General features: G+C 43.1%; 1 protein-coding gene across 3 annotated transcripts; it reads right to left on the bottom strand.

Annotated features, from left to right (window-relative positions):
* CD99 (CD99 molecule (Xg blood group)) lies at positions 1-26366 on the bottom strand. Of its 3 annotated transcripts, none has more exons than XM_037377300.1 (11): positions 26185-26362; positions 9154-9189; positions 8706-8792; positions 8226-8258; positions 6690-6731; positions 6502-6543; positions 4952-5023; positions 3587-3628; positions 2960-3070; positions 2096-2152; positions 1-165 (listed from the first exon to the last, which is right to left on the bottom strand). In XM_037377300.1, the coding sequence occupies exons 1-11, from the start codon at positions 26243-26245 to the stop codon at positions 140-142; spliced, it is 609 nt and encodes a 202-aa protein (XP_037233197.1). In that variant the 5' UTR covers positions 26246-26362; the 3' UTR covers positions 1-139. The 3 variants fall into 3 exon arrangements, with proteins under 3 accessions (XP_037233197.1, XP_037233198.1, XP_037233199.1); XM_037377301.1 differs by having other exon boundaries at positions 2096-2149; XM_037377302.1 differs by lacking the exon at positions 6502-6543 and having other exon boundaries at positions 26185-26366.
* Between the last annotated feature and the right edge of the window lie 1203 nt (positions 26367-27569).

The raw sequence follows: 27569 nt of genomic DNA, 5'->3' as shown, positions 1-27569 counted from the left end.
CAAACAAGAAGTGTTTCCTCATGCAACTTTAGACTCTGTTGTTTACATTATGCTTTTTTGTTTCCTTTTTTTTTTTCTTTCAGGCAGAACGCAGACTCTGTATCCAGTTTCAGTGATCTGTTCTTCACCATGTTTTCTTTTAGTTCTCCAGAAGTGTGCGCTGCACTAAAAAGTGAAAAACAATTCAAGATTAGTACACTAAGTTAGTATCCATTGTAAGTTATGTATTGCCATGTAACAGTATATGCGGACAACAGACTTTTTCAGTAGGTATTTGAAACTGTGGGATAAATTCAGGTAAGCAGAGGGTTGATTCTACGAAGCCAGTACCTTGCATACCAAGGGATATTACATCTCAGATTTCTCACTCAAATAACCACGTCCTACTAGCTCCTTGTAGCTATCTACACCTGCAGTACAACCCAACAAGCAGTTTCAGACTTGCAGTTTGGCAGATGCGAAAATGAAATGGAGTACAGTCTGCATAAATAATAGAAAAACTGGGTTATTGAAAGAAAGTGCTAGCCTAGGTTATCTACATTTTCAGGAAGTCAAAGATAAGTCTACATAAAATTTTCAAAACGCTAACCTGTGCTGCCATGCCATCTGACCTGGCTTAATGCAAGCCTGCTTCTAACTAGGAGCCATGTTGGTACAACAGTGTATTACAAAAAGCAGAGCCAGTGTCTGCTGACTCCCAGAACTTAGGTAAGGAGTAGCACCACGCTGACCATGGTTGCCCAGCTTCTTGGCTCAAAACATGCTCATGCTTGCTGACAAAAATATAAGAGAGGTATGAGATTTGGGATGTAACATGACATCAATACATAGGCAGGAGTAATAATTTATGATAACAACCCAAGTTTGACTTTGTTGGATAAAACAAAGTATGCATCATCTGACGCATTTCACATCTGAGTTCTGGTGAGTTTTGGCCAAAATCTGAGCATATCCTGACTACAGCTCTTACGTTAACTGCCCTTGGTAGAGGTCTTTGAACAATACTGCTTGCTTCACTAATGCATAACTGAATTGAAGATACCTGACTATCTGCAGTCCTGACTTCAACAGCCAGTCACAAAAAAAATGTTTTTTCCTTGAGAGTTTTATATATTTGACTGCTTAAAGGGAAAATAATTATGAAGAGGATCATGAGACAGATGGAAGCTTTTAGCAAACTAATGAAATACCTGAGAGAAGTAAGGTATAAATTTTTGTTTCTAATTACAAAAAAACAGAACTAGTTCTTCAGGTTTTAGATTAAGCTCGCAGCAGAATACATTGTAAATTTATACGGCTTTGAGATTTTAACATTCAGCATTTCAAAGACACTCATTAAACTTCAGCATTAGGTTGTATTGCTTTTTCCTTTGTTGACCAGTCCAGAAGGCCAAGTTTTCACCTATGCTGTTTCCTCCAGATCTACCTATGGCTTTCCTGGGGTTAATCCATCAGCCAAGTATCCTAGATAACCATACCTGGAAGGGTGAGGTTCAGGTTTTATTGTTTTAAAAGAGATCCTTCCACAGCTATCACCACTGTAGAAAGATTTATTATCTGATAATCCTTTCATACATTCTGGTCACAACAGAGAATATTTTAGTTCTAAGAACATGCTAGTAAGTTCAGTCCTCCTTATCTCCAGTGTAGTTTCATCTCTGCCCAAACACTATTAACATTTTAATAAACATCTGTGCAATTCTATATGGGTTTACAATCAATCAAAAAAACAGTATCAGATTCCAATCAGACACAACATACACTAATGAAACATCTGTCAGCTAATTGCATTATGCATCACACTAAGGGAGCAGGCTTCATCCCTTTACTTTCTCTAAGCTCCTGTATTTCAAGGACTCCTCAAGGCAATAAACCAATCTGTTCAAAGAATAAAAAGCTACAGAAGAGTGGCTGTATTATCAGAACTGTAATCTTTATTCAGTTTTAAGTGAGTTGTCACGTTAGTTACAAACAATTTTTTGGAAACAAATCAAAACAGTGCAAGTAATTTTCTCCACTATGTTACATGTCAATAAAGAGCATTTAATAGGATCCCCACCAAAAAGTTGATCTTTCATCTAGATTCTTCTCTTACCAGGTGGCTCAGATTGTGCTCCTCGATGGCTTTCCATATTCACATTCTCTTCATCTGCTGGGAAGCAAACAGACGTTTAGTATTCAAATTCTCTGCTCTTTGAAGCTGTTAATTAATAGAGGTAATCTGAGAGAAGAAACAGCGCTGAACAAACTGGGCTACTGATAGCAGTTGAGTTGCCCCTGTGTTGCCTGCATGTTAATTTTAACATGCATGCTAGATGTTACTCAGTTTCCAAACTACCCAAATTACAAAATAGCAGTGCCTGGCTGGAGGAGTGCTCTTCACCAACCAAAGACTGGAAAGGACAACAACAAAGCTTCTACCAAAGTTCTCTCATCCAAGTTCTATCTTACATAGGTGGAAAGAAAGCAGATAGCAAGCAACAGACAACTGCAGAAGAAAGATTCATTTCGAGGTGAACATCTGGGTAGTTGTCAGAAAAATCATATGTAGGCAAGCATCTTGTGAAGACACAAAGGTATGATTTGCAAAATTAGAAATGACAAAGTATTTTTCAGCATGAAAATAGTCTCTAATCCCCAACCTGCACTCAATTTTCCTTAAAGAAATGTTCTCCTGCATTCTCTCCTACTTACTCTTTAGCGGGAAGTGCTTTTATTTTAAGAAATGCAAAGCCTTAATTCTTGTCTGCTTCTGAAAGTCTAAATTTTGGATGAGGCATTCTTCAGACACCCACTCTTAAGACAATCCTCTCCTAGTAAGAGAGGTTACTCCCTGTGAAGATAAATTCACTGTGCTATTAAAACCACCTTATGCCTAAGATCAATTTCTAGACCCCATATAAATACAAAAAACCATCTCTCTAGACAGTAGAAACCAAAACTAATGTAGAATTCTTACCGCTTTGTTTGAAACAGAGTTTCTTCTTCTGGTAAGCAATGAAACTAGACACTGCTCCAATCACAGTAGCAAGCACAGCACTCACAATTCCAGCTATTGCTCCCTGAGAACCTGGGGGAGAAAGTTAAAAAAGTTAGGAGGAAAAATAAAGGTTTGCATACATTTCTCAGAATTGAAAGCAATGTCGAAGTTGGATCGTCTCGAAGTAAACCCTGTAAACACTTCAAAAAACCAACCCTGAAATTATGACATGAAACTGTAGTAAATCAACTCCTCCTGTCTTTGTGAATAATGAAAAGCACATCCTCTAATTCTACTCTAAAATCATTGATTTCCTAGCAATGCATACAGTTGAGTAACTTAAGCATGCCTGTTTTAAGTTTAATGCAATCACGGCACCAGCATCTCTGAGTCCTTAACACTTGTGAATCACTTGCAACATAGATTTTAAAATTATGAAAGCAGAGCCTGAATGTAAGAATTCTAGATACCACAAAAGTTTTTAAATTGAAACCGACTACCAGCAGTGACCATTTTAGCAGAATATTAGCAATACAGAAAAACCCAGAAAACAAGCTTCAGACACGTAGACACCAGACAACATCACACACAAATTTATGCATTTACCCTCAGCTTCTTCACCACTCTTTGGACTTGGGCCTTTCCGTTCTGTAAAAATGAACAAAAGGTTTAGATTTAATATGTCTAAAGAACACTCATAATTAACAACCTTTTTGTCAATTAATCATGCAAAATTACAAGCCATCTATTATATCCATACAGTGCTAAGCTCTGGCACTCAAACTTTCTATTTTCAATGCACAGCTCATGGTGGTGAAGCCACACTTCAGCCTTGGGTGTTCAGCACTTCTACAAAATGAGCACAGTATACCTGTGAAATCTGGTTTAATCAACTTGCCCACCATTACAGAACACTCCGTGGAAAGGAACAGCATATAACTTCAGAGTAGCATTCAACTGTACTTCCATGGAACCAACTATCTTCTAAAATCCCTGCCTCATTTACTAAATACTTGTGCAATTATCTTGGCAAACCAGACAGAAGTTCCATAAATACTATCCTTATTTCTCACTATGCAACTCATACGACTGAAGCAGGAACCTGTGCAGATGAAAACACCACACAAGTCTCAACAGGTGCTTCTTGCGCCTGTCAATTTTCAATTTACCTGCCCCAAAGGAACCTTGGAAAGTGAAATCTTCCCAAAAAATCAACATCAGTAACCTCCATCTAGGACAACTCTGAAGAACTCAGTAACCAGCCGCATGCCTTAACACCACATCAAGATAATTAAGCTAACTCTGATCTGGAAACAGTGAAGTTGCAGTAATGCACACAGGGACACCTAGCCCCATCTTAATGATGGCCATTACTGCAGCTTTGTCTTTCAGACCATCTCTGTACTGAGTTGTGCCATAAAAATTAGATATGGCAGATTACTCAGTTTGGTAAACTACGAAATGGTTTTATGCTGCTCAGAGTAGACATACCCCACATCACTGGGAAGTCTTAAAGATCAATTAGTCCTGTGGGACAGAGGAAATATTTAAGAACACAAGGTGGACCCTCTTCTAGCACATCCCTAGGCTTCCTAATCAGAAGAACTAAAAGGAACTGAGAGTATGTCACAGAAGATCTGAAAATAACACCTGGATGCCTTTAAGAACTATATTCACAGTGAATTTTGAAATAAGTACCATATTCACAACTCAATTTTTAGCCCCATCTTTCTTAGCATAACAATAAAAATCACCAAAGGTTTTACCTCTAGACCAGTTTTTCTTAATTATCTTGTGGTTTTTGGCAGAGGCAGAACATACTGCTTTTGAACTGGAATGCATGCTCTTAAGTTTCAGACACCAGAATCAAAGGTATTACAAATTACACCATGCTAACCAGCTTGTGAGCAAGCTTTTATCAAAAGCTCAGGTAACCACAGGATCAATATGAAGCACAACCTGCTATCTTACCATTGCTGCCACTACCGTCGCCGCCTCCTTTTGGTAAACTGCCATCGTATAGATCTGAATCATCAAGGTTGCCTATTAAAATTAAAAATAATATAATCTTACATGTTTTAAGTTCAATGAAAAGACAACTCAAGGCACATAGTGACATGGAAGTTTTCTCTAGATCATTCAGCTGAATCTGTGGTGTTTTTAGGCTCAGCATCATCATCAGTCACATGTTCACGATTCAAAAGCCCTCCCAATCTCAAGTCCCTTCCGCTCGGCACTATACTGTCTAATAGCAGCGCTGCTGCCTCTGGACTTCTTGAACAGCTGAGAAGTCAGTGTCCAAAAGCAGGCAGTACCGCACAAGTGTGCTTCCAAAGCAAGCAGGAAGCCCTGTAAGCTACCTAACTGGAACAGCCCAGGACTCGTCATCCTGTTAAAGCAGAGAAAGGGCATGGACAGGAAAGGACCCTTTCTTTTCAAGGCTGCAGCTGTGAATGTTTCTTCAGAGTTGGGTTTCTAAGTCACAACCAGTCTTTGGAACCTCTACGACACACTAGCTAGTGGGAAAAAAAGCGTTCAATATGCCACAGTCCAGTGGCTGCAATTTTTGCATGACAATGAGAAGATCAAAATGCAATTCCCTCCTCTGATTTATTGCAGGACATTGAACCAGTTCCTCTCCATTTCCACTGGACCCTACCTCATGGGACATGAGCACTCTCTCCTTCCCACTGCTGCCAAATTAACCTGTAGTTTATGCAAAGTGAATACGTTTCAAGCAGCAAAACTAAAAGCAGTGCATCAGAGGATGTTTTACTTGGGTGGTAAAAACACTGTACCAAGGTGTGCAAGACTGAATTCAAATACCTGCTGCTAATCAGGCAGGAGAAGAAACAAGAACCAGGGCTTGCATTCCAGGTAAGGACTCTTTACCACCATGCTTATGGATAATGGCATTGTCACAGTTGCATCTATCTGAATCTGTTTATTCTGAGTTAGGCAAAGATAGAGAAGACCTCTAAAGCACAACAGGCAGGGAAGGACATGTATTTTAAGCCTACCTTCCAAACACAAAAGAATTGTATTTCTTAACTGGGCTTTTAAAAAAAACCCAAAACCCACTAAAAAAATTACCCTTTAACTTTGAGCTTTGCCTTTCATTGAAATGCTTTAAGAATACAGATCACAGGTAACTCCTGCTTACATTTTAGCACAACTAGCAGGGATTCAGTTTTTAAAGATGAAAGGACTCAATCCAATGCACAGATGCTCCACCACAGGCAGCCAAGAACAGCATTGCTCCAAGCACACACACTCTGTCCCATCCTTCCTGCTCCTCACACCATCCCGCTTTTAAGTGAAAGGCAGGTAACTCAACAGGTTTGTTATGGAATTTCAAGACTACTGCAAAGTTTATTTGCAAGACAATTTTTCCTCAATCCTCAGTGTTTATTCAGTGCAACATCTGACTGACATAGCAGCCAATTAACAAGGAGTAATTATTAGAAGTTTGAGACAGTAAACCCATGTAATTATTCAGGAGTTTGTGCTAAAAGCCTTACCAGTGTCTTTAAGATGTACAGGTGGACCTTGCTTGGGGTTATCTACACACAAAAGAGAGATTTTTGGGGAAAAAAAGCAAAAGGTTAAAATATCAAAATCAGACTACAGTACGGTAACTTTGAAAGGGACTAGGAAAGATTAACAAATACTTCTCTATGTTCAGAAATTCCTGTTAGGTCAGTCTTACCAGTGTCTCTAGGATTTGCAGGTGGACCTGGCTTGGGGTCATCTGTAGACAAACATAGTATAAAGTAAGCAAAGTTACTAGTGTGAAGAGACCAAAAGCAGAGCATATAGTGACCTTGAAAGACTATCTGACCTAAAAAATGTTATCAAATCTTCCCCGTGCCATTTTCCTTTCCTTTCATTAGCTAATGTTTTATTTGTTTGGTTATTTTAGGTTAAACACTGAACTTTAATGCAGTTAACACTGCTTCTGCTACATTAGCCTGTACGTCACACCCTTGCTATAACTGAACACAAACAGAAGAACTCACTAAGTGTTATGCAGCATTTTAGCTTGCACATCTGATTTCAAATGCAGAACTTCTTCAAATTTTTCTATCAGGTATAGGCTACTTGACTGTTTCCTCTCTTGAAACTACCAGATTTTAACCAATAATAAAGGTTGGTACCTCACTTTAAAAAAGACAAGATACACACAACAGAACCAGAAATATGGTCCCCACGACATTTCATTTAGCCCGCCACAAAATAGGAGAATAAGAGATCTTAGTAATTATCTCTGCACCATATGGTCACAGTCTTTGTTGCCCACATCAAATTAACACACCAGCAGTGGTTTTGTAAAACTGTGTTTTCACCACAGCTGAACACATCTAGTGTCCCATTTCTTCTGTATGCTACTTCTCCTCGGTGTTGTGTGGTCTTGCCACCTCCCAGCTCTAGCACAAATCAAAGCAGGTCTCTTAGGTCCTCTGCATATTCAAAGAAAGAGGCGTGCACCTCCAAACCACAGTTCTAAGACCCCAACTTAGACTTCCCATCTTATAAAGGATCCTCTCTCTCTGCTTACCTGAACCATCCAATTCATTCAGCCAACTGTTTCTCAGTTAGCCAACTGTTTTCAAAAGTGCCAGCAGTTCGAAACAGACTGCTTTCAGAGAGACAAAACTTCAAAGGGCTAAATCAAACAGGGCAGCCGACAGTGCTGCTGTCCTACTGTATGCCCTGTGTTAGGAAAGCTGTATATACTGCAACAGCGATGGTACAAAAATCTACTGTGCATTATCTGCCTAACTGGATGCACTTTTTACTGGCTGAGTGAAAACAATACTGCAATTTCTGCTCCTGCCCACACTGCAGAGCTGAAGCACATTAGAAAAAGTACCTTCCCTCATATAATTTCAAATACATTAATGTTCCCTTGTGCTACTGAAGTTACTTCCTGGAAAGGAAGAGATTACTTAAGATTTAAAAACTAATTCCATAAGTAATATTTAATGGAATTAGTGCCATCTAGTGAAGACACAGCAATGAAACAAGTAGGACTTGGCAAAGAAATGAGTGAAATACATACAGTTTTTGTCACCCAGACCTTTAAAAACGAAGGTAAATAAAGATAACTACACTGCAATTATTTTTATCTGCAGTCTGTTACCTTAATCAACTCAGTGACTTTATTAAATGTGGGTAATAAAGGATGGATAGACATTGCATGAAATACCATTGAACAGTATATCCAGGAAAACAGGATACTTACCAGGCTGAAGACCATCTTCCAAGTTTAAATCATCTACAAAGAAAGAAGGGAAGTTTTAAGTGTAATGCAAAAACTGAACTAATTTTAGACTATTTTTACACAAAATGCACCTCATGATGTTTTCACCAAGAATATAATGGCACGGTCATTCAGCTGTGGCCCACAGAAGACCACCAGTTACCAGGCGTTATCTGCCAAACTACATGCTGCTTTTGGTGGTCATGGTACTTTACCAAGGGCCAGCTCAAGGTGAGCAAGCTCAAAACATGCAGATTGAAAGCCAACAGAAGGGATTCTTGCAGGGTCTTTAAACTTGTGAAATCACAAAGTAAATTTGTGAAAGCATTAGCAGAAGACTCAAAAATGCAGAAATCCTTTTGCCATTAAGAAACTGTTTTCTTTTATAGAAATAAAAAAATCAGACTCTCAAGTGACTGTGTACTACACAGTAAAAGGCATTACAAGCCAATTAGATCTCACTGAAATCTGATGATGGTGGCGGCTTTTTTGATGGAAGAGGCTTCTTTGATGGAAGAGGCTTCAATGGAGGAGGTTTCTTCGTAGTTTCTGTCAGGGATAGTTAGAAAAAAAAGAAGTCTAAATACTATTTAATACACTGTTCCAAGGATACCTGAAGGACAAATGTAAGCCTATGCCTATACAATGAAAAGCACAAGGATCAAGTCTATACAGCAAGACATTTTCCCCTTAAGAGGTATCCCTGAGTGTTCCCAGAGACAAATTTCAGTTCTATGCAGTCATCACATTTTGACATACCCATAGCTGAATAGTTCCACTGAGGTTTAAACAAACCTGTGGGGAAGATGTCATGCTTGGTCATGCAGTGGGACTCAGGAACAAACAAGCCAAAAGAACAGCCACTATTTTCCCACCTACCTCCCAAAATTTGTAAGAGTGTAATAATTACCAATTGCATCTTCTAAGCTGAAGTCATCAAAATTGCCTGTAGAAGATGAAAGCAACAGTAAGAACACTGGTTTTCCTTACTCAAAACCAACACTTATTACAGTCATAACCATGTCTTTGATCTACCTTGAGGTATGCTTCCTGCAACAGGCTAGAAGAATATTTTGAGTCAGATACTCCTCTCTTTCTGCAGACCACTATCCACACATCTCTTAGAAAAACAAAGGAACAGCACTGAAAGTGTCCCTGTCACAGAGGATCCAGAGGACCAGAACGTATATTCCTACAGTCAATATAATGCACTTAATCCTTTATTCTTGCCACTGCTATTGCATGCTTTCTTAGTTACAACCAAAGCATATTCTTTCCTAGCCTTCTTTCTACTGCACGGCAAAATAAGCAGGGGCACAGCTCCAATTCACAAGAATTTACACAATCCAAGTGTGAAGATGAGCCTTGAAGCACAAAGGCCAGTATGAAAGTTATATGATTGGGTAATGGATTTAATACCTTGGCATCAAAAATTAATTTTCATGGGTTTATAAGACTTATCTTTTCCTCTAACAAAGGTTAACAGTATGAAGGTGGTTAAGTTATTACGGATGATCTTCAGCAGTCTCTTCAATTTCCTAAAAGACAGCTAAATGCAGCTGTCAGCTATGTGGTCTTCACTCTAGGTAGATTAAGCTTCATTTTCAGCTCTTAGGAAAAGAACATTCTCTCTTGCTGTATTAAGTCAGTTGCTAGAGCTACTGTTGCTTACCCAGTCAACTGCAAATTCAGTAACTTAATATATACATGATACAAACTGGTTTCACAGCACATAGTAGTGTGATCTCAGCAGCACAGGCTTGTAAGACAAATGGACAGCTAAAACAACTGCTTGATAGTTCATCATTCCTACTTTCACTGCAGAATGGGAAAAGGCACAAAAGTAGATAACAACTATTTAAGAAAAAGACATCCAAATATGCTGCCCTAGCCCCAAAGAAGCTGGAAGACCTTTTCTAACTACTATCAAACCAGCCAGAGTAAAACTTAATTCCAGCCAAAGATACCTTAATTCAGAAGAAACACACATAAAACATAGATGTGTCTGACTTCTCCTCTAAGAATGTAGCTACCTATAGAGAAGGAATAGAACTTGATACTGCAAAGTCTGAAGAGAGGAATAAAAAACCCATCAAAAATCAAACCACAAGCACAACGTTCTTTCTGCTTACATGACAGGCTAAGTTAAGACAAGGACAAGTCACAAGTCTAGTCCCAGGAATGACAGATGCTCATATACCTGGTAACATCTTTCATGTCAACTGAGGTCAAAATTGAAATCTCTTCCTTCTCAGATAACTGAACTAATAATGCCTTTTTTTTTTTTTTCAGAGAAGAAATGAGACTAAGATATATTTTTAATCTGAAGCCTACACCATCTTGCAATATAACCTCAGAAACCTCAGTAAAATGAGCCATTGCTAAGACCCATATCTCAGTTACCTCTGAAGTCACCCCTTTGCTTAGACTTACCCAAGAAAACTCCACATTAACAGGCAAAAAAAGGTCAAAACACTCAAGAGAAATTTAAACAGGTATTTGCATAGTTGTTCCTCAAACTCAAATTCTGGTTTGTTTGTTTTCTCAAATACATTAATCTCTCAGCCTACAGTCCTCCAGGGAGGAATGACTAAGACAACGCCTGATCAGATATTTACTAGTCTAAGAAGTCAGGCAGAAGGATCTGTTGAAGATGCATGCTCCTCAACACACTCTATCAGAGTAGCAGAGGATGGACCACCACCATATGTTAACACTGTATGTCTCAAGGTTAAAGATACATCACCAAGTCAAGGCATGTTACACTGGTGAATGTACTTCAAGAGCAGTATTTCTTTTTTAGGAGTGGGAGGGGCACCTATACTCAACATCATGCTTTGGTGTAGCTGAAGTTTTACCTGGAGCAGAAAAGAGGCTATTTGAAGAGTCTCCTACTGACATCATGAAACAGTCTGAGAACTCTGAATAGTTCCAGTTGCAGTGGTTTCCCTCAAAAGGAGGAAACCAGTGTAAAAGAGAGTGCATTCAGTGACATTGCTATTTTAAGGTATTGTCTTCACATATAATCTTCACAGAGAAATAATTTAGGATGAGACTGTTGATGCCAATCTCACATAAGGCATGCTTTGAGATACCACTAAGAAAATCTGAGAGTTAATAAAAAAATAATTCTATATCGACTGGAATTATTCAATATTCTGCAACCGCAATTCTGTTTTCCAAGCATGCAGCAAGGTGACAGGCTCTTCAAACACATTATTAAGAAAGAAGGAGAAAATGTCAAAACCTAGCTTATCAAACTCATTACAATAATCTGCACTATGAAGTGCTGGCAGTCTGCTTTCCTAGAAAAGCCTGGTTGTTTCTCCACTGTCCATGACAAACCTTCCTATGTCTTTAAATCATTTGCTTTTACAACTGTACTCATTCAGGTTTTTGTATGGGTGGGTCCAACTAAACTAGAAGTTCTATTACTTAGTCTGAAAGGAGAGAGGCTCAGTACCAGGGATTCAGCTGGTTCCAGGGGAGAAACAATTAGATAACAGAGATAAAGCCACAGGACTAGAATAAACGTAGCTGCAGGATCCAAGAAGAAAAAGTCAGCAAGAATATGCTACACTCCCTACAGGCTTAAGGAGCACCAAGAGTAACCAAGCTTATGAGCATTTTCTTAGTCTAAGCAAATAAAGCAGATACTATACTGAGTATAAAGCACAATACAGCAGATGTTTCTAGCTCCTAGGGGCAAGAGCAGATTCAAGAACATTTCAGAAGTGTCTACACTATTTTCTTTCTGTGTTCATAGCTCAAATACCAGGATCTCAAGAGAGACATTTCTTCAACAGGCTGTCCCCAGTAACCTGCATAGTTTGTGTCAGATGGCGGAAAAACAGCAGGTAAAACAGGCAAGCAAACATATGCTTCTGAAAAGCTGATGAGCTAAAGAGTATTCAAGACAGTGAAGTAACTAATACCGTAGCAGTAAGTACCTGAGAGTGGTGATGGGTCTTTGCAAAGTAACTACCCAAACAGGAGTCCTTTGCAAAGACCCATCACCGCTCTCAGATACTTACTGCTACGGTATTAGTCATATTTACATTCCACTGCAGAAGCTGACACAAGCTTTGGAAAGTTCCTCCATCAGTCACAAGTATGGCAACACACCAAGAAAGGAAACTTGTGATGAATCACCACAAACATAACTTTCTGACTTGAGCAACTAACTGCTCGAATGTTGTTTTTCTAAATGCGGGTGCTCTCCTCCTTCCCTCCCTCCCTCCCCAGTGCCCTGTGTACCACAGGGTGCCACAGAGCCTGCATGCTTCAGCTGGTCTTCCAGTTGTAGGCCTATGGACCAGGTGACAGTAGTCAGCTGTGATCTCACCACCGGGTGGTGTTACCTGCCACTCTGTCAGCGGCCAAATAACTTACAATCATAGAATCAGAATATCTCAAGTTGGAATGGACCCAATAAGGAAAGATCATAGAGTCCAACTTGTTGCTCCTTGCAGAACTACCTAAAACTAAGCCATGTGACTAGCAGTGTCATCCAGATGCTCCTTGAACTCTGACAGGCTTGGCGTTGTGACCACTTCCCTGGGGAGCCTGTTCCAGTGACTGACCCCCATCTCAGTGAAGAGTCTTTTCCTAGCGTCCAATCTGAACTTCTCCTGATGCAGATTTATTCCATTTCCTCGTGTCCTATTGCTGATCACCAGAGAGAGGAGATCAGCACCTTCCCCTCCACTGCCTCCTTTGAGGAAGTTGTAGACTGTGATGAGGTCACCCCTCAGCCTTCTCTTCTCCAAGCTGAACAAACCAAGTGAGCTCAGTTGCTCCTCACAAACCTTGCCCTTGAGGCCTTTCACCATCTTGGTTGCCCTCCTCTGGGCACCCTCTCATAGTTTCATAGCATCATTTAGGTTGGAAAAGACCCTTAAGATCATCGAGTCCAACCATTTGATTCCTTTATACTGAGGTGCCCAAAACTGCACGCAGTACTTGAGGTGGGGCCACATCAGTGCAGTGCAGCGTGGGACAATCACCTCCCTTGACCAGCTTGCTATGCTGTGCTTGATGCACCCCAGCAGACAGTTGGCCTTTTTAGCTGCCAGGGCACACTGTTGACTCATGTTCAACTTGCCATCAACCCAAACCCCCAGATCTCTTTCCACGGTGCTACTCTCCAGCCTCTTGTCCCCTAGTTTGTACGTACAACCAGGATTATACCATCCCAGGTGCAGATTCCAGCGCTTGCTCTTGTTAAATTTCATATGCTTGGTGATTGCCCAACTTGGGTCTGCCCTGCTGTCTAGCTGCTCACTTTCATGAAATCTGCAAAAATCTTGAGCTCAAAGAGGCATCTCATCTCTGTAGAGTCTACAGGAGGTTTGGCAGCCCTCCTGGGGGATGAGGATGCTGGTAGCTACAAGGGCATAAACTCTTGGGCAATCAGGCAACAAGCAGCTTCTCCAACTTCCAGCAGGGAAACTGGATTTTATACTCCTGCATCTTGTGTTCCTTCCCCTTGGGGGACTGAAAACACAAGCAGTAGAAATATTAAACACCTAACCATATCAGGTGCTACAGAAAATACAGGAAAGCAAATACATTGAACCTTGTTCATGAAACACTTCCAGTACAGAGCAAAGCCATCACATCCCTTACCACTGGTTTTTAAGCTTACCAGCACTTGGTTTCAATCCAGGTTTTGCCCCACCAGCATTAGTTATCAACAATAAAAGACTTCTACTGCTCTGCTCACATTCTGACAGTTATTTTCCAACATGTCCTACGCAGGCAAAACCAAGAGGAGCAATTTAATCACAAAAAACCTGGGAGAAAGGTGACTTGGTTCTCCATACCTTGCTGTAAAGGACTGCCTTTCTAAGATTTTAAGTTCACTGCGAATGGAAGAACATACTTAAAACTGTACTCCATCTCTCAGCCAGGGCAGAGGTTTGCAGGCAAGATTCCTCTGCGTCAGGCAACACAGATGGGATATTTACTCCCACTGCCAAACAGCAGTTTATAATTAGCCCTGCCTGGAGTCTTATGAAATTGAATTCCACACAGTTGGTTTCAAACCCTGTTCCTCCTGCACATACCCACCTATTGATGCTGCTTTTCAAGTTTAGTCTCTCTACAGAGCAAGAGAAAACAAAAAGCTTTGCATAGAAAGTTCTAAGAACAAAGCCCCTTCCTACTTAAAAATAAATATGGCCCAAACACAAATAACAACTGTAAATCAGCCAAAAAACAAAGGTAATTTTTTACATCTGGGGAATGTGTGCTTTCTGCACATCTGGAGCTTTCGCTAACATATCTGATGGGAATAAAGTCAGCGAAGCCTCTGCTGCAAACAATAAAAAGATTTATTTCCTTTTCCAAAAGATGCACCAGGCTACCCTAATAACTATCATATTTAATTTTTGTAGAGTGATACAAAAGCGACTTCCCTGAAAAGCTACTTTATTTGCACCAATTTTGAAAATACAGTAAAGAAAAAGTTAGGTGATTACATGGCCTAATCTTTTCCTGATCTGTCTGCTAGGAAATAGTTTTTAGACTAATCTGTGATTTATTTTAATATCTGAATTACTAACTATTCTTTCCATCTAAAAATGGCAATTTAATATTTTTAAAAAGCCTACACATTTTGACTCAAACCTGTTTACTTCAGTAACTGTAGTCATATGAGGGTTTTTTAACAGAACATGGTAAAATAAGCTATTTATTGGGGAAGAAAAAAACATTTTGAAGCATTTTGGGGAATTTTGCTTGTTTGAAAGTCTCCTGTGCACGCACTGCACAACTTCCGTTGCCCCTCTGAGCAACAGAAAGTAGGAAAATATGATGGGGCTATAAACATGAGCTATAAGCAGTTTTCCAGGGAGGATTTGATACAGCAGAGAACAGAATGAATACTTCTGAATCAGCAGAAAGCATACAGAACAACAGAGTCAACTATGAAGCTAGAGTATTAACGAGATTACAACAGTCCTGCCAATGGCTGAGCTGCTTATCCAGAAACAAGAAGGGATAAAAGAGAAGTATGCCATAGTTAAAAAAGGTCTAGGAACTCTTGAGTTCCTTCAATCGAGTAGTGACGATAAAAGCAAATATTTGGGATCTTAATCACAACCTGCCCAGTGATGAGTTGTCTACCACAGTCTGGTTGTTTTCTTACAGTATGTAATTCTGCACATCCATAACCAATGTGACCACCTTCCCTCCAAGCCAACAGTCTGGACGCTTGGTGATTATCTTCTGGTTACAACCCTCAGTAGCAAGCCAACATCAAATGGCAGAGCCACAGGTCCCAGATCTCTTCCTTAAACTTAAAAGAGCTTCCAAAGCACAGTCACTAACAGCACCTTGGAAAGGGCTAAAATATTTTCCATGTTGTGGAGAAAATTGTCTGTTGCAGAGAGTACCTCCCCCACATATCAAACATACTCAAAACCTGGCTGGCCATGGTCTGGGGCAACTGCAGTGACTGACTCTGCAAGCAGTCAAACCTATACTTTGAAAACTGCGGAGCAATATACACACTGATAGCACTAAGACGGACACTAATGGAGATGGTGGGGCTCGGAAGGGGCACACATTCAAGGCCTTTTGAAAACTCAAGTGTTCTCATCTTCACAAGCAGATTCATGACCATTAAGCCTCACTAGGTAACAACCCAAACTGCAGCCAGCACCGATAATTAACAGTTAAATACACTGGAAAGACTATGATGGCAGTTAATCAAAAGATTAGTCTTGAATTTAAGAAAACTATTTTATCCAAGCAGGTTGCAAACTCTTCAGTATTGTGTAATTGGATAAAATCATTGGTTCTCCTGGAAGTAACTACAACTGACACATAACCTAACGCTATTTTGTTGCTAGGAGTTTATCTATACTTCTACTCAGATAATAACATTCTCCTCTCTTTGCACTGAAAACCTCTATATGCATCTGTACAGTTCGGTACCCTGCCCAGCCTCGCGTGGAGAAAGGGAGACGTGTTGTCAGGGCAACTGTGTGATATCTTGAGCCATGACTTTGAGTTGCGTGCTTTTTCTGCTCATCCCAATTCACTAAAACACTATCACTGTGTAATATGTGTAAGGTGATAGATTGAAGGCTTCCCTCCCCACCGAACCATCAGCAAACACCAGTGTTATGTTTTCTCTGCATCCTTATTTGTGCACACTTTGCACCTCTGGTAGCTTCTTGGATTGGGGCAGGGAGGGATGGAAAAAAAAGAGCATCCTGGGGCGGGGGGCTCAGAGGAGAAGGGAAATGGGGAAATGCAGCAGTAAGGCTCAGCTGCAGAAAGGGTAGGGAGGTCTGCACTAGAGAAATAATTTAAATTATAACTTTATATTTAAATTGTAACTTAGAATGAACAAGTAAATGGAACTTGGCCTTCCATTTAGGAATTCCTTCTTCAAAATAGAGTGGAAATATATATTTGCAATGAGCACAGAACTAGGTTAAGAATATGCTTATTTTTACAGTAGTACACCAAAATGATGGCTTGTAGTAAGCAGGACTGTTTTCTGTCTGCTGATACTTGTAAACTGACAATATATTTCACAGCCTGTTTCTTTTAGCTTCCTCACCAGAAGTCTTACTGGTTCCATACAGTTTGTATGCTAATAGCAAACTCTAAACAAAATCTGTAATCTAGTCAGAAACTTTATCTGTACAGTAAAATTGACTTTGTTATTCTAGAGTCTTTCCTCATGGCTTGTTCAGCTATGGCTAAAAACATTTCTCAATATTTTCTGTCTGCACACTCAAATATAGCTACTACAGCTTTGGCTAAAATAGAGGTAGAAGACTTTGGATTTTACAATGAGGGTTTCTGGTGGGGAAGGCTAGGGTAGAGGAAACCAGACCCAGTACAGTGGTTTGCAATGATTCAACTCATATTTTAAACCATTGCTTGGAGATTGAATCAGTTCTGGCACTAGTCAACTGATTTTATAACAAAACCTATTTTTCTGATCAAACTTCAAACACTGACATGTTTCAATAGCACCGGTGACACTTTTCTTCCTACAAGTATTTATGTTTAAGGGATTACTTGAGAAAGACTCGGACTAAGTGACAGTTCAGTGACCCAGGATTTCACTGCACTGCACCAGTATAGGTTTGGAAACGTGCAAACTGGCTTCAGCCAAAGGACATGTGATGTGATACCAGCCTTCTTCCCTGGGCAATGTGGAACACTGCAGGAGAAAGCTCATTACTTCTGCTTCAACCAACTTTGTACTGGACATGCAAAACTACTATCTAAAAAAATATTTCTGAAGGACAGCCATGTCCTGCAGAGATACTGCAGCCACCCAGGTCAATGTGACTAGTTTTAGTTGCCCAAACCAGACAGATAAACTAAATAATCAGTTGGATTCTACCTAAGTGGCAGCCACAGATATATGGCAAGCCAGAAATGTGTAATAAGTTTGGTCAGGAAAGAGTGTATTTTTTCTCAATTTAAGAAAGGGTTTAGTTTGTTTTTTTTTTAATTTGGGTTTGGGGTTTTTGTTTGTTTTTCTTTTCTTTCCATCCTTCTTTATCTTTACTTGAGGAACAAGGTAAATCTTCCATTTTGTACCAAGGCTATATTCTTTGTGGTTCCAACGTGTTCATGTGCTTAGCAAAACATCTGGAATGTGTCCACAGTGAAACCATAAGCATTTCTAGTTCAAGTGCATCTTGTGAAAGTACTTCTATTCTGCTATATTTAGATGGAACCTTTTATCAAGAATTCTCCATGTCCATCATAAGAAATAATTTCACCATTTTCACTCTGATTCTGTATCACCTTCTAACATAAACAGGATTTTAAGTTCCAGTGTTAATACTTGCAGGCAGTCATTACACATGCCAGATGTTACTCTGCACTATAAATTTACTCATTTTTCAGAACAGCACAGGAAATCAATAGGAATGGAGGGGAAAACTGTCCTCAGGACAAGTAAGAAGCACAAGCTGAAGGAAGCCATGCCTGGGGACAGGACTGGCAGCGGAGACAGTAACAACGATGCAACGGCAACAACCAAGAGAAAGGAGTAGAAGAAGCAGTGACCAAGGAAGAGGAAGAAGGAGACACAGTCGGAGAGCTCTGGCTGCAGAGAAGCTGTCAGCTTGCTACAGCCACAAGCTTCAGAATCACTGCTCTTCTCTGAAGTTTGGGGGGGAAAAAGGTCCACATCTCTGCTTAGTTAGCACAGTACCTTTACAGGAGGCTGTGGAATTATTAGGAAAATTAAGGTTTGCGTCTGAAAATTAAGGGTTATATGAAAAACGTAGCACTGTTCACCTCTAAAGGAAAAGTATAAAATCAAAGAGCTCTGAGGATGGGACACGGCTGCAGCAGACATGCGAGGAACCTGTTGACACAGCAGGAAGCAGGGAAATCTTTCCCAGACCAGAATTTGCAAGCATACAGAGAAAACAAGAGTTACTTTTTTTTTTTTTTTTTAATGAAAAAGCAAACTAAAACTAGCTTTTACGACACGAAGCAACCTTCCAATCACTAGCTTTTGCAGTATTGGTCCCAAGTCAGCAGAAAAGCTAACTCAGAGCTGTTGCTGCTACTATGTTCTTTTGCAAGGTGGCACAGAGACCTCCTGCGGCAGCTGAGAAGATGCAGACAGTCAGGCAAAGGGCCAGATACACAAGCTGGAACACTGTTTCTCTGTACTGGGAATAACTCGCAGGGTCTAGGCAGCAAGGGCTGATAACATGGTGGGACCCCTGTTGACCAAGGAATGACCTACTACGTACCATGCTGGAGGGAGCATGCTGTAGGATTAACAGCAAGGCCAGGGATAATACCAAGATTCTGTCAGCATGGTAAATCTTGGGGGAAAATGCCTGGAATGAATGGGAATTCTTCATGCCCCTCTCACAGATGCTGGGAGTTATGGATGCTCCTGAACAGAAAAAGAGACGGTATGACCAAGTCAAACAGAAGGCCCTTCAGAGATGCAGCACTGCCAGCTGGGGAGTTGTGAGCACAAGGCAGAGTCAGAGCTTGGTTCAGCCATCACCTTCTCCTGCCCCCAGCCTCCGGACTGAATACTGTTCTGCCAATCCACCTGCATCATTGCACTGGGAGGTACCTGCTGCTGGCCTGGCAGCAGGTGCAAGTAACCATATTTATTGGGCTGTCTGGGAAGGTGGCCAGGCACTGCTTGGCCTCATCTACATGGTGCCATAATAGATCCTGATGCTCAGTGCATCTTATTGCCCTTGTGTACCAGTGATGAATGAGCAGTTACAGAGTAAGCAGGGAAGACACACATCTACCTCTAGTAGAATGGAGCCTCAGTTTGAATAGACAGGATCGGTAGCCTGTGCCTGTTGCCACTGCCCCTGCCGTTCTTGGGTTTGACTCTCTTGACCACGGTAGATGGGACAGATGAGACAGGAAGGCATTGGGCTTTTGGTGTAGGTGGTGTGCTTTGTACAGGAGGGAACCAGCTACAGGACTTGTACTGACCGCAGTAACGTTGCATGCACTCAGACCCAGTGGCTCTTCCCTTAGCAACGCACATAATTTTCTGAAAGAGATACTGAACTAATTAAGGGGCCACGGGTAAGATTTAGAAAGTGATTAGCAATGGAGCCCCTGGAAAAATAAGGGAAAAGGGGCTCTCAAACACATTTACATTACAACAGTCCTGTTTGGCATGTCCAGAAGCATACTGGAGAATGGCAGTTAACAACAGACATCAAGAGCTTTGAATGATGTAGCTGCTGCATTAGCAGCTGTAGTTCAAGCATGCTGCAGCTCTTGCATGAGCCAGAGACCAAAAAATGTACCTGGTATGTTACAACTGATGTTGCAAATGCTTTCTTTTCCATCCCTCTGACTGAAGAAGCAAGAACCCGATTGTCTGCACCTGGAATGGTGTGCAGTACCCCTGGAACTGGCTGTTGCAAGGGGTGGAAACACAGCCCCACTATCTGCCATGGCATCATCCACAAAACTTTAAAGCAACGCATCTCTTGAGAATTTTTCCACTGCATTGATGATGTGTTCATTAGAGGAAAAAAAGTCTTGAAGCAATACTAAGTAACAGGCCGCAGGTAAACCCTATGTTTCCCAACTTGAACTGATTAGTCTGTGGCCAGCTAATCAAAAATATGAAAACACTGAACTCCTCTGGCTATAAAATGCCCTGCATATGATGAGTTATATGCTGAAAATAACCAATGGAGTTTGTTTAGTGATGGATTCTGTAAAATCACAGCAGGAAATGGGGCTCCAAGCAGCTTGGAGCCCCTCCACAGGGGAGGCTGCCACCTACAAATGGACAAGAAGCTGCCGTCAGTTTGCAGAGGTAATGGCCTTTCGAGTCGCCTTGGAACATGCTCAGGAGCATCGGTGGCCCTGAGTATACATGTACACAGACTCCTGAGTAATCACTAATGCGGTGCAGAAATGGCTCAGAGATTGGATGTGATAATCAGCAGTTAGGAAAAACACTTTCAGCAGCAGAAGAATGGAAAGTAATAAAACAGTAACTTGGAGAAACATCTACTTGAACACACAGTGTAAATGCACATATTTGAAATTCAAAGGCAATTTGAGAAACATAATAACAAGGCTGACCAGTTAGCTCAACTTGCCAGCACAGATACAGGGTGTGAGCACAAAGGAAAGCTATTTTTAGCCAGCTAGGTCCATGAAACTGCTGCTTGTGTACTGGGGCAGAGAACACAACTTAGACTTGTCTCAGCAAAGCCATAGTGCAAGCAACTAGACCACATGAGATCTGCAGAATAATACATCACACATGGAAAGTACGAATGATAAACCAGTACGTGCGATGGAAAAACAGAAGTTTGAAGAAGCTTGGCAAGCAGATAGGTTGCCTTCTCTTCAGCAACAGCAGCAGGTGCTGTGTCCTCACAGTGGCAAAGCTAGAAATGGGTTGTTAAGTAGTTTTTCTACTTGGAAGGGAAATGTAGGGAGCACCCTAGACAGAATAAACAAATGTATATTTTGCCATGACAGAACACAGCCTTGGCTGGGCTCAGATGGCAGTAGTCATTTTAAAACCACAGCTGTCCAAGAATGAGCAGAGCAAGTGTATCATATTCCCTCAAATCCCCAGGAATCTGGAAAGGTAGAATGGTACAATGGCTTACTTGAAACTGCACTCCAGGAAAAGGGAGTTTCATCTCTATGAAGCTAGCTGGGTCAGAAGGGGAGCTAGTTAACATAAAAGTAGAAACCCATCACACCAGCCCTGCAGAAAACCATCTACCCCAAGTCCAGCTGGGTAACAAAGTACCAGCCAGTTCTGGGGATCCCAGAACTGAGACACAAGTTCGTGACTATCCTCCTGCTGCAACTGAAATCCCTAAGGAAGGAGTCCTTATCACTTGAGGACCAGGAATTACCTACTAGGTGGTCTCTGGAAAAATTATAATGAAATTAAATATGTACTGTTACATATGATAAATCATCTTATTTTCCTTCATAAACTATGCCATGTATTTTGGACACACAAGACCTATGTCTTTGCAGACACGATGGAGTCAAAACAGTTCCTAGGTACACATTGCTCAAGAATGTAGAGGGCATGAACTGGGCAGGGTTTCAGCAGTAGAGGGCTGCAGGGTGCCCTGTCTGGGAAGAGGCCATGATGTGCCCAGCGCCACTTACAGTCATGCCATGCTGGCACTGACACCAATGGTGTGCACAAATCTTCAAGTGGTCAGAGAAGCACAGAGTATTCCTCCTTGAACACAGGTAAGAAAGGGCATCAGCCAACAGGGACAGGAGACACATGCAGACATGGTCTGAGACTCACAGAGGGAGAGGCTGCAGAGGGGACACGTGGCTGGAGATGTGCTCTGGGCAGAGAAGGTTCCATGCCAACAGAGTATGGACCTGAGGGACTGTTGCTGTGGGCCACTCACACCACAGCAGTGACAGCCCTGAGGGACCACCAACAACCTTCACTGTGGCAGAGATACTGAGAAGCAAAGAGGAGCAGGGGAAAATCAGCAGGAAGCAAGGAGAAGCAGCAGAAAGAACTCATTGGACATATGACCTTCCTCCTCTGCTCATCACTTCACTGAAGCAGCAGAGGATGGGCTGAGCGTAACATGCAGTGAAAACCAGGGGGGCAAAGATGGGGTGTAAGGGTGTTTGGCTTAAGCTGAAAGTAGGGAAGAGGGTTAACTGATTGTTTTCTTCCTCTCAATTCCTAAATTCATGATTATTAGTTTGTGTTAACTGGCAGTAAGTTAAGTGAAAGGTCCTTTGAGCTGAGGCCATTTTGCTTATAACGTTCTCTCAAAACAGTTTTACTAGACTTGGAAGAGTAGGTTCCTGTGCCAGAGCAGGGAAAAGCACTTTGGCTAAAAGAAAACGGCTTGCCTCTGGCAAGATCATCTTAACTGATGAAGATTACTATTATTACTGCATTTCACTAACAAAGCTGTCATCTGATGAAATATAAGTTGATTGCAGTGAGAAGTTCAAGACAGCAAGAGTTAAAGCAGAGTCCTTTCTCAAGCACAGGCAACCCCATCTCATGCACCAGGGTAACATCAGGAAGGTATTGAAACTGGTCTTGGCTGGATGGCAGTAGGATGAGTCACACTTAGCTCTCGCCAAGTTAAATCCCTGTAGCTACGGAAAGCTCAAGGATTGTTACAGTGATGTCATTTTGATGTAGAAATGCAGTGGCCATTTTATATAAATAATACCACATTAAAAAACCTCTTGGCCATTTCAAATTAGAGGAAATGGGAAGATGGAGAAACACGTGCTGCACTTCTCAAGTTCATGCTACTATGTATGCATACTAGCACTGCTACTAAAATTGTTCAACTGAAAAAAAAAGTTGTGTGGTTTGTTGTTTTTTTGTTTGTGGTTTTTTTTTTTTTGAATCAGATTTAAAAGGCAAACAACTCCAGAGCCCACACAGCAGAAATCAGTCTCCAGGAGTCCCTGCACCACCTCCCTGCCCTAGCTGAAAGCTCCATCTACTAGATTACAGACAGGCTCATTTCACCATCTTTCATCCAACTAGTCATTCTTCTCAACAATGACTTGCCTCGACAAGAAGCCAGGGGCACAAATGCTTCCCTCCCTTTACTCATAGCACTATAATTGCAGCGGTCTTACAAAGAAGGATCTCCACTTGTAATTCACCTTAGGGTATTGATCTTACAACACAGATACCTCAGCTTCCAGCAGCTATTTTGCTCGCCTCCCAGTGTGCACTACAACTATTTCTTGTGGCAACTGTGTTTCAATCAACAAGCTGTACTCAGTTCCTGCAAAGGATATTTAAATCACATATTCCCGAGTCCAAACTTGAGATCCTCCATAAGCATAAAGTTTTTATGCCTTGATCTTTCTGCAGTAGATAAAGGAGACTTTTAAGCCTTGTTCGTGCATGCAGCAGTTTTCTGTTGCTCATCACATACAGATTTTTCTGTTTAATCCTTCTGCTGTGCTCTTCACATTCATTCTACAGAAGATCTGCTGCCTAATACTTTTTTTTTTTTTGGTTGTATTTTGAAAACCAGATGCCTAAAATTAGATGCTGGGCTAACCTGGTGGTTTTACAGTTGTAAGATGGCTGATCTAGTCTCACAACTCATAGCCAGTCAAAGCAGGACACCTCCTGCCCTCTCCTCCTCTGCCCCCACCTCACTTCCACTCTCCAACACTGAGCCCTGCCACTCCCTTGTGCTGGCTCTGACACTCATCAAACACTCGGCAGAGCAAACTCAATGCACCAGATTAGTCATATGCTGACTTATCAAGCTGAATCATCTCAGTATAGGCCCTGATGGGCACCAGACCAAACACAGGAGGAGAGAAACAGAAAGATCCCACTCCTCAGCAGGGGCAAGCTGTCAGACTGCCTATAGAAACTGACGATATAAAAACTCGCATTCTACCTTCCTCTGGATCCAGCCCCAATGATACCTAAATTCCAGCTTTGCCTGACTTGTACAGCTCATACTGGCAAATGAGACAACACTTAAAATACCAGTTTTGAGGTTAAAACTGCAAAACTCGTTTTCTAAGCAAGCTCTTTAAATAACAAAGTTCACCCTTGCTTAATAATACATGCAAATCCTCATGATATGTTGAATGCTGTTTTAGCACTAACAGCTTTCACACGCCTAAAATGATCCCGTAAGAAGTTCTCAGTCCAGAGGCACAGACTCATCCACTTGAACCATGGAAGCAAGAAGTGCCAGTGAAACCTGCCATCTCCAAATCGTCGCACAACAGCTGAACTGCTTATAAGGCAACATCCTTAACTTTCTATAGCAGTTCTGCACATTCAGACTACAGAGAGCCTACCAACAGTGAAATTAAAATTTTCAAAAGTACATAATTCAGGTCTTGCCTTTATTTTCACTGCATCACCACAAGTCTGAAATTCCCCCAGAGGGCCCCACCCTCCCCAGGCTGACATTCTCAACAGTGCTCAAATTCTTACCCATTTTGTTTCACGAAAAAGTGGCCAAACAAATTATAACCTATCTTCTTGGTTGTTATTATTGGCATTAACTATTACCCAGCTAAATTAATCAGCTTTTTAAGAACTATCTGTTACAATTGCTCATTTCCCTCAGAAATCAAAACAAAACCCCTGAAGGCAGTTTTTGAGCACCTTCCCTCCTGCAAAGCAGAAACCAGACAGCCTCTCTTCACCTCCAAACTGCTGGAAGAAAGTTTAGAAAGACTCTTTTAGTTACTGCAAATACTTCCACGCCTTAAGAGCACCACACCAAAGACCCAGCTGCCTGTGACCACGAGGACTGCTTGCAGAGGTAGAGGAACAAGTTTTCCACCTAAGCAGTAAGACAATACCTACGTTAGCAGTCTGAATCATCTGTCAGTTTTAAAGGCAGTTATTGTAAAATTGTACTATTTCCGCAAGAGCTCAGGTTTGCTACCCTAGCAGCTAAGACCAGAGCAGAAGAACTGAATTCAAACAGGCTTAATGCTAAACTGCTTATCTGGCATCCTGCATGCAGCATCTACAGCGTCTAGTCAAAGTTATGAATGGCTGTTTTTCCTCCTCTCTTACAGTGAGGAGATACCTAGGCTTTGAAGTGTTGCTTTTACAACACACCTGAAAGAAAACACCTAGGCACAGCACCGAGTATGTTAATTAATGTAGTTTAAAAAAAAGTTTCTTAGAAATAAGTCACGTAAATGGGAGATGCCAGTTCACACAGCATATTCCAGTTTATCAGTCTTTCTCCTGAAAAGAACTCGGTACTGGGAACTTCGCTGTTCTCCCCCGCTCAGTGTCTCCTTACAGCAAGCCCCGCGGGCTGTGGCACACACGCCGCTCTGACCGGGGTTCCAGAAAATCGCCCCTGACACACACCGAAGCCATGATAAGCTTCTCAGAAAATACACGGTGTGTTTCGCCCGGCGGCTTTGCAGTAATTAAAAAAAAACCAACTGTTAAAGGCTGTTGCGTGCCGGCAGACTCTGGTAACTGTCCCATGCCCTGGGACTGCCCTGACTCCGCTCTCCTTCCTAAAATGGAAGCCGCGCTCCGGCTGAGCTCCCCGCCGCCCCTTCCAAGCCCCCTCCCCGGACCCCCCCGCACCCAAGGGCCCTGCTGGGGCGAGCACCACGTATTCACCGAAGAGATTAAAAACAAGACAGGGTTTCCGCTGCGGGAGGCAGGCAGAAAGCTCAGGAATACTTTTCCGGTTAGTTTAAAGGAAAAAAAACCCACACCACCACCCCACAAACCCAGCCAGAAACGGGACGGAGGCGGGGAGCGTCCGCCGCTACCCTGGCCCGGACAGAGGCGGCCGGGGACTCGCCGGCTCCCCCCAGGGCTCCTCTGGTCCCCGGGAGGCTCCCCGGCCCTCCCCGCCTCCGTGACGAGCCCGTGGACCCAGGCCCGGCAGGGCAGCCGGGGCCCCGCGGCAGGACCGCTACCCGCTCCCGCCGTCCGCCTCACCTCTGACGGGGACCAGGAGAGCGAGAAGCACCGCCAAGGGAAGGAGCCTCCACCGCCGCATGGCTGCCCGCCCCGCAAGCGCCGCTCGCTGCCTGACAGCCGCTCCCGGCACCCGCCGCAGCCGCTCCCGCCTGGCCGAGGGCAGCACCGCCCCAACCCCGGGGCTGGATGCGCCGCGCCCGGGCCACCGCCCCACCTCGGGGGAGGAGGGAGAGAGAGGGCGGCCCGCCGAGCTGGGGCGGAGCCGGCCCGTCCTGCCCGCCGCGGTGGCGGGGCAGCTGCCCGCCTGGCCGCGCCGTGGCGGTGCGGGGCGCGGAGCCCGCGGGGAGCGGCCTCTCCCCGGGCTGGCGGGGCGGCGCGGCCCCCGGGGCTGCCGTCGGGGCGGGCGGTGGGGCAGCCGTTACTTGCGGGTGGCGGCCGTTACCCGCCATGGCCGCGCCGCGCCCGCGGGCAGGGCTGGGCGGTGGCGGGGCTCCGTTCCCTGCGGGCGGGAGGCGGCGGGCCGAGGCCGGGAGCCGGGTTTCCCGTGCGGGCCGGCCCGAGTCCGCCCGGCTCCGGCGGGCTGGAGAAGGAGCGAGGCCTCGGGGCGGGCGAAGGGGTGCGGGTCGGCCCCGGCCGCTGCGGCGCGGCCTGCCTGCGAGCGGAGGACGGCACCGGGCCAGGGAGCCCGGGAAGGGGGCCCCGTTGGCAGGACGAAGTGAGCTGCGGGGCTTAGACACCGGCCACAGGTTCTCATGTTAGAGACACGTGCTCTTGTGCCGCTGCCCTCTCTTCTCCCAGGTGCTCTCTTGTCCCGCTTTCCCTCAGGAAAAGCTACCCGACACTAAACACACCAGGACACCTAATAATCTTGCCCATAACAAGCTTGCTTTTGCTGTGGTCCGACAGAAAGCTGGTAGAACAGCTCTGAGTTTTGTATTCACAAGCAATGCCGTGCTGGGCCCGCAGCTGATGGGTGCAAATGTAAACCTGGGCACAGCATGGCACTGAGTTTCCCAAACTGATTTTGCTGGTGTGAAAAGGTGAATGTTAAAGGTCCTGGTTTTGTGCAAGTCCTTTTCTAACGGCCATTTCATGCTCTGTATCAGACGCTTTCAGCTGAGGGTCGGTCAGTCCCCCGGGTGCTGCTGTAGCAGCCAGAAGCGCTGCTGCTGTGGTCCTACGGGGTAGGAGCCGTGGCAGTGCAGCTGTGCTGAGCTCTGCTGGGGGCACGTATGTCAAAACACCTCTCCCAGATCCTGGGTTTCACTTGCCAAGTATGTGCTGCTTATCAACTGGATAAGGAGCAGTTCGGTGACACAGCCTTAGTGTGTTAGTGTCTTAGCCTCTAAGTCTTCTGTGACTTGGCAGGTAATTGGTGGTGTGGGGCTGACTTGGATTCCCTG

This window comes from Falco rusticolus, chromosome 2 (genome assembly GCF_015220075.1).
Source record: "Falco rusticolus isolate bFalRus1 chromosome 2, bFalRus1.pri, whole genome shotgun sequence".
Classification (NCBI taxonomy): Eukaryota; Metazoa; Chordata; class Aves; order Falconiformes; family Falconidae; genus Falco; species Falco rusticolus.
This window is presented reverse-complemented; position numbering and strand designations above follow the sequence as displayed.